The 8,089-nt window shown below is 40.5% G+C and overlaps 1 protein-coding gene across 1 annotated transcript in view; it reads left to right on the top strand.

The window, feature by feature from the left end:
* The first annotated feature begins 877 nt into the window (after window positions 1–877).
* The window catches only part of fam210b (family with sequence similarity 210 member B), a 12,402-nt gene continuing 5,190 nt past the window's right edge, over window positions 878–8,089 (top strand). The window contains exon 1 of the mRNA XM_032514870.1: window positions 878–1,569. Within this exon, the coding sequence (XP_032370761.1) occupies window positions 1,051–1,569 (519 nt within the window). The 5' untranslated portion in view covers window positions 878–1,050. The remainder of the gene's footprint in view (window positions 1,570–8,089) is intronic.

Raw genomic sequence — 8,089 nt, 5'->3', positions numbered from 1 at the left:
GCCTTTTTATAGATTAAACTACTCAACAGTAAATAAAGGTATTTAAAATAGTTCCACCTCAACCAGTTTAACAATTAAAATGCTGCAGTAATGCCTCATTGATAACCAAATAATACAACACTGACAGTGCATTTTATCTTACTTTTTTTCATGTGAGATCTGGGCGGTTACAAGACATCATGATATCTTTTCTTTCTGCTGGTTGAACAGCCTTATCTCCCAACAACACATTGCAACACCTAAAAAAGCAAAGAAAATGGCCAACAAAAAAAAGTATTTTGTATTGTTTAACATAACCATTTATTTTGCGGATGTTGTACCTGAATTCGGCATGCTAATACATGTATTTTTTATCTTTTTTTAATGGACTGTTTGTGATAGTTTAATTTTGTTTGTCATAATTTTCTGTTGTTTTAAGCCTTGCAACTTTGACCTCCTTCCTCCTTACCATATCATTACTGTAAACAGCATATTCGAATATAACCTGGTTAGAATAAGTTAATGAATAGTTGCTTGGTTGGATTGGATCTCCAAGTTTGTTCCTACAGAGGGCAACAACTGGAGTAATGTCTAAGACTCAATCTCTCTGCCTGGATGAATATAGAGAAAGTATACGGGATGGAAAATAAAAAATAGATCAAATTTGTAACCTACTGAACTTTACAGATTTTAACTAGTGAGTCACCAGCCTGAACCTGCAGGGAATTTGGTGAAATTGTACTTAAAACAGAGCTGTATGGCTTTAAAAATACATTGCATTAGTCCCAGTAACATACTCCACAGACGTTTCATGACATTGCCGAATTGTAAGAATTAACACGGGTACACCTTTAAATACCCCCCTCCCTTCGCCTGAAGCTTTACTCGCTGCGATTGCGCGTCATCTCTCATTGGCTGTTGAGGATAATCGGTCACCGGCCAGGAGGGAGGCAGGAGGGCACAGGGCAGCATGTCAACAGCTACTTACAGTCATAATTAGTTGTTCCAAACGATTTACTCGCTTTATTAGATTTTTTCCGGAGACAGCTCTTTTCAGGGTGGTCGTCGACAATGTTTTTGTGTCGCACGGGGAAGCTGTATGCAGCGGCTCTGGATCAGGCTCTCAAGTCATCGGGCTCGTTTCTAGTGCAAGTCAAAGCAAACAGACTGAGAGACGTCACTTTGACATTACGCAAAGGTTACACGGTTCAACGTAACCGGTGTTTCTGTGTATCCGTCGCGGGGTTCGACGCAACTCCTGTGCACCTGGGGAAACAACTACAACCGGGTCGGCAACCTGTCCGGAACCTGGACTTATCGTGTGTTTTTGACTGGGGACATTTGGACCGGGTGGCTACTATAGCCGTGAACGTCTCTAAACGCGGGCAAAGTGAAGGCGGTAATGTAGGTGTTATCACGCAGCGGCTCGTACATGCAAACAGACGCCACGGAGAGCCGACGGGTAATGGTTCGTTTACAGGTAACTGGGGGGTTTCGAGTCGACTGGGCTCTACAGGGACCATGCAGACCAGAGCCTTATCCACGAAGCAGAGCGACGCTGGCGATGAGCAGAAAGCTAACAACAAAGGGGTAATTTAAACCATTCAGCACAAGTGTTTGTCTAACCCCAGGGACCAGTTAATAAGAGCGCACAGGTCCCAGTCTGTGTCCACACAGTGTTCAACTGGTGGGGTGGGGGGGGGACCCCGTGTCCCAGTGGTGCCCGGATCAAACTCAAAACCATACAATATGCACAAAGATGCCCGCCTGCCTGGGCCTCTGAAGTAACAGCAAGACAGGATTGTTATACAACACGGCTGCGTCATGCACGTGCACAGCTATGTGGGCTGTCTATTTGCAGGGAATTCGCTACTTAGTCCAAGCATCTTAACATCACATCTTTATATGAAGTAGCAGAAGTGGTATTTACAGAGTTGAGAGAGAGAGAGAGGACATGCTGACTCACTGTTCAACAGGCTCACTGACACCTGACTCTGAAACTGTACAGGAAACTCTGGCTCCTTGTGTGTAAGAAAGGGTCACTTATCCAAAACCATATAATTTGAATAAGATGCAAATTAAGTAAGTACTTTAGCATGTGCTCTTTTAGTGGCAAGTCAACAACAGTGATGTAAAAGAGTAATGGATACAAAATGTGGGTGATGTTGACCTGCAATAGGCTGTTCTTGGAGCAAAGATACTACTAAACTGTATACTGTTCATTGTTATGCAGGGTTTGAGTTTTAAGGCGCACTCTTAATTACATAATGATTACCTTAGATAATTACACAAGACTAAGAGCCTACACCCATGTGAGCAAGAGGTTGTCTTCAGGCACATTATTGCTTTAGCTAAATGCTAACATGCTATGTTCTGGTCCAATGTCTTCCATGTTCGCCATCTCCATAAGCATGCTAACATGTGCTAATTAGCATAAAACACAAATAAGGCTGATGGGATTTAGCTTTGATATGTGATTACAAACCAAAGTATTGGAACCTTAAAAAGTTGACCTGATGGTGGCGCTAGAGGAAAAGACGGAATTACCAAAAGATCAAATTACCAAAGTCATTTTGATTAATCATCTTCATCTCATGGCAAAGTCACATAAACTCGTAGTCCAACAATCATTGCTACCTTGAAGAACATTTGGTCAAAACCACAAAAATAATAAAAACAGCTCTTTTTTTGCAAATAGTGACTTTTATTTTGGACTAGACAGATATCCAGTATATTGGCTGAGATCTGCTTATTGTAGACATACTGATGCTGATGTCGGCTGACAAGTAACAAGACACTGCAATAAAGAAATTCTGAGATATATTTAAGGTAGGGTTCGGCGATGTGAAAAATCTTGATTGTTGGTGATCTTGGGGACAATTCATGATTTTAATTTAAATGTTTTTCCCCCTCAGGAGAACCAACACAAAGAACAGAAATGTTTAAAGGGAAGGTCTTACGTCTAGCTGTAATCTAAAGATACATTGCAATTTCCTTGTATGTCTTATTGGTAAACTGCAGACTCCATTCCTACTGTTGTGTTTTAACTTATTACGTCTCCCACCCTCCCTGTCTTTCCTGCGTGTGTTTTTTTTTGGTCCTGGGATGCATTCTTATGTCTCAGTGTATTGTTTATTTGTATAATAAAAACATTTGGTCACAAAAACAAAAGGAATAACCCTTGAGATATAGCATTCATATTTCCAAAGGGGGTCCTTCGACTGCTTTTATGCGTACAATCCGTGGAGTTCCCCTTTAATGACACAATAAATAAGACTGTAGCACTAGTTGACTGTTTTGTTCAGTTGGACTTTTGTGTCTTATCAAGACCACTCAGCAGTCACTGTTCAGCTCGAGCTTCTGACAGGAGGGATTCACCACTTGATCATTTTCCTCCCACTCTGTATGTATGTATGTGAGTGTCTTTGTCTGTGTTTGCATGCCACTGTGACTTTGCATGTGTTTTCATGGATGTGAAAAGCTGTTATCAGACACAGCAGTCCCACTGTTCGCTTCCTATACACCCTCCTTGGCACAACTCCCTTTGGCCGGTCACTCACATGACCCTCCCACACTGCTGTCTGCCGTTACTTTTAGCTTGGCCTGACTGGCCTCTGAAAAGCAAAGGCCTGCTCACTCTGGCCTTTCTATTGTCCATTGTTGGCGGGCCGGTGAGTACGTCACTAAGACTGGTTTTATCCAGGGGACTTGGGACAACATTTGGCAAGACAAATTGCTGCAACTGGAAAAGCGCAGCTTTTTTTTTTTCTCTCCTGATCCCTTCTTCTTCATTGTATCTGCCCTCTTGATTAGTTGTCTGACTCAGGCCAACAAAGGAAGACAGTCTGAAGCAAGCACAATGTCAGTGCAGCAAAAAAGGCATAAAAGGATATAAATGAAAGTTACTGTATGTTAGGCCAAATGTGGCGCATGGCACTGAATCGGAGGCATCTGCCGTTCATTCCTATTTTAAGAAATAAGAGATTTCTGACCTTTTCACCTGAATGTCACTATTGCAAATATCTCAAAGACTAATACACCAGTTTGAGGCCCTGCAGCACTTTGTTAAAACATATAGAAGTTACAAATCAAGTTACATAAACAATAAATGCCTTTAAACATATTTTAGCTATGAAACCTGGTGCTTTACCCCTTTTGTCCTAAATCTACAGTATTACATGGCCGAAACACCTATTTGTTGTATATTTCAGTTGCATGCTTGTAATGTATCCAGTTGATTATTTTTTTCTATTTTTGGAAGACAAAGTTACTCTTTTATTGCATATTATCAGCATGGTTATGATTTCCGTATTTTTTTCATCTGCTCATTTTGCTAGATTATCAGCAAAAGTATGTTCATACACACATTTTTTTATTACCGGTAGCCTATATTTTGCTCCCTCCTAGTCGATTGAGATTAATTTAGTCGATTAGTCATTTTTGAATGCTTTTTCATTCCAAATGACTTATTTCTGAGAAACTGAAAAACTCAGTTTTACAGATCTGTCATCTAATTAGTCAAAAAAATGATATGAGTGTTAGTCGGCTAAGAATTTCTTTAGTTGAAACCAGCCCCACTATACGTGATAGACAACCATAATAATAAATTGTCTGTTAAAAGAGATCACTGCAGTATTTCTTGTACTTAATAATTTGTCGCAGCTTTGTAAGGACACAGTGTCAATATTGTGTCTAATAATAGATTAATTCCATACAGGCCTGAGCTACTTCCTGTTTTCTCAGAAGGATTGTGTTACCTCCTGGCAGAAAATATATTTACTATATAACTTGGCTTCAGTTGGAATTTGTCACAATGCACTCTTGTCAGCTGCCCTTTTACAGTTTAAAAGGCCTTCATCATCATCAAAAGTTGTCAAAAAAGCTCAAATTTTTTGCCCCCAGTATCCTTAACTAATCTCTAATTAACCTGAAAGAGCTCCATAAAATCCATTTAGTTAGAATTGCATTACGACAGCAGCATGACTAGGCAAGTGTGTAACCTTGGGAACCGACAGATTTGTGTCCATAGCGCTGGGTACAGACTAGGTACAGTAACCAGTGTTGGCTCTGTATGCACTCTTGGTCTTGTTTACATACTTTGTTCAAATACTGAATCAAGTCCTACTTTTAAATGAACACAGGGCTGCTGTTGGACTGCTCTCTGTGAGTTGAAATGTTTAAGAATGCTGCATCTCTATGATTCAGAATTGTTTTTGTAACTTTAAACTCCCAATGCATTGTTACTTCATGATCTGTAATTCTTTATTATCTTCATTACAACCCTATTTACATTAATGTCCAATAATTCTGTTGTTGGCCCCTATACCTAATTTCAAAATTTCCTTGAAGGAAAAAAAAAAAACTTTCAATAACACACTTTTAAAGTTGGGCTGGTTTTTAGTTTATGGTGCAGCAGGGGCTCCAGTCACAGACAAATATTAAATCACAAGGTTTAAAGAGATTTTATAGCAGTAAGCTGCTAAAACAGGTATAACTCATAGTCTAGGAAAATGTAGATAGCAGTTTCACAGTATTTACCACACAGGACACTGACTAAATGAGTATTTGAGAAATCAGTATTATACCAAATCAAAGTCATAATTAGGTTTTGAGGGGGTTATAATGAAAGATTTTCACATATCACAACAATTCTAAGCCAAATGATTACAACGCTTTGTTTAGTCAAGTCAGTACCAAGTACATTCAATACTCTGATATAATTTTCCCTTATAGTCTTAGTCTTGTGTTTTTATTAACTGTAAGAGTTTAGACAGTGTTAAGGCCTTCACACACTGGGGACTTTTTTGTGTGTGTGTGTGTGTGTGAGTAATTGGCAAGTCAATATACTAGAGTACTTTCATACAGAACGTGATTATTACGCCTCACACATGGTTGCTTTGAGTGACATGTGGCTGCAGGAGGCGAGCGTAGACTGTAGGCTTCATTCAGGCTGCCTCCGCCGGATTGGCTGGACGTCAGGTACCGCCAAGATGGTGATGGCCCACTTTGAGCTTAATTTCTTTCTTTTTTTTTTAAGATTATTTTTTGGGGCATTTTAAGGCCTGTATTTCCAGAGGACAGATGAAAACATGAAAGGGGAGAGAGAGAGGGAATGACATGCAGCAAAGGGCCGGAGTCAAACCCACGGCCGATGCGTCGAGGAGTACACCTCTATAAATGTGCGTCTGCTCTACCAACTGAGCTAACCTGGCCTCCAAGCACTAATTCTGGCTCCTAAAAAAAACTATGGGTGACGTCACAGAGATTACGTCCATATTTTATAGTCGATGATTGTGCTGCACAATCCCTAACTACTCCGTGAGTCACTTCCACACCATCAATGCTCAGTTGCAGTCTGTTGTCTTACTGTTGGTGAGTGTGTTGTAGTCCACTAATCGGTTTTACTGCCAGCGCACAGTGGAGTGACCTGCCTGCTCCATGCTACATGTCAGACAGGCGGATTGTGTCGGGTGCTTGTTCAACAAACAGAGTAATGTGTGTGTTTGTGCACTTATGCGAGGCTCTTTGTGTGTGTGCTTGTAAGAGTGATTGAATGACTTGGTTTATGTGAGTGTGTGTGTGTGTGTGTGTGAAAGGGTAAGTGATAATGTGAATTACCTGAACCACACAGCAGCCGTCTATGTTTAATCAGCTGACTCGGCTGCACAATGAATAGAAGAAGCTCATAAATGTACCGGCTTTGTTTGACCTACTTTTATGACCTCGACTTTGAACTAGATGATTCACAGCATGCTGTTTTTCCTTCTATATTTTGATGATGCATGCATTTTTTTGACCTTATATCTGAATTAAATAAATTGTTGTAGCTCAGTTTGAACAAAATGTCTTCAACATGCATCTTTGTGTGGTGATTCTACAGAGCGTCAATTCTGGACATCGCTGCAATTTTGTTATTTGTTTTGATAAACTGTCTGATGGGATACTGTTTTAGCACTTAAAGTGGGTCAGTACTACCCATAGAGCCAAAATGAAGCTGAAATTGGGTGGCCCCAACCTTGGCATTGCACTGCCATGGTTTGCCTAATCCAAAAATGAGCAAAAAAAAGGTAAAGTGTAAACAGAGCTGAGGCTGGCTGATTGAAGCCGACAGTCTATGCTTGCCTCCTGTGACAGCACCCCATGTGTCACTCATAGTGGAACTCCCTTAATTATGCATAACCATAAGCCTGAATACAGTTTAAACAGGAAAAAATACTTAATTCTGCTGTAAAGTTGGGCATCCTAACATTGGCCTATTTCTCGCTTAAAAAGTTTTCAGGAACACGTTTCGGTTAACTATTTTCGTATTATAAGAGATTGTATTCTGAACAAGCCGCCATTATGGTGTGTTTTTTAAATCCGGTAGCCCCGCGTGTAGTGTTTGTCCAATCAGGTGCAGCCATTGTGGTTGTAGGAAGGTGTAGCCTGTTTTTTGTTTTTTTGCTTGTCAGTGGTCAAAGTGAAGAGAAACAGATAACTGCTAGTGGCTGGCCCACTAACGTGCAATGCTGGGAAGTGGGGCAATCCCTGGCGTCAAAAAAGCCTATATGGGAACTGGGTGTATCTTTGTTCTTACTAACAGCAGCCGTAGCATCTCTCCTTTTTTGCCATGTTAACATGTATGCCAGAGAGCGCTCTCTTCTTATTGGTCAAAGTCAAGGAACACGTCTTAGAACATGTCACACTAGGCAGCAAAAATCTGACATGCTAGACTTTCTGTGTTGTGGTCATGAAGCATCCCAGACGTTAGATCAATGATCTTTGGTTAAGTCACACTACAAGAGGTAAAGGCACACGTTTGTCGGCCCGATCCTCTGCGACGTGTCTGTCAGGTCAAAATCGAGCTAAATTTGTGTAGTCTGATCCTGGCATAAAGAGGATTGACTTACTTATGGAGCCAGCCTCAAGTGGCCACTCAATGAAACTGCAGTTTTTAGCATTTCCGCGTTAGCTTCATTGTTCAGCACTGGAGGTTGCCGCTTGGTAGGCTACTAAAGGCAAAGGGCAAAAACTTTACGGTCAAAGGTGATTAGAATTTTTACATACTTACTGTATCTGTAAATGCTATTAAATAATGCATGAAATGGTATTAAAAAAAAAAAAAAAAAAA

This window comes from Etheostoma spectabile, chromosome 4 (genome assembly GCF_008692095.1).
Source record: "Etheostoma spectabile isolate EspeVRDwgs_2016 chromosome 4, UIUC_Espe_1.0, whole genome shotgun sequence".
NCBI classification, from domain to species: domain Eukaryota; kingdom Metazoa; phylum Chordata; class Actinopteri; order Perciformes; family Percidae; genus Etheostoma; species Etheostoma spectabile.
The sequence above is the reverse complement of the archived record's forward strand: the minus strand, read 5'-3'. Positions and strand labels throughout refer to the sequence as shown.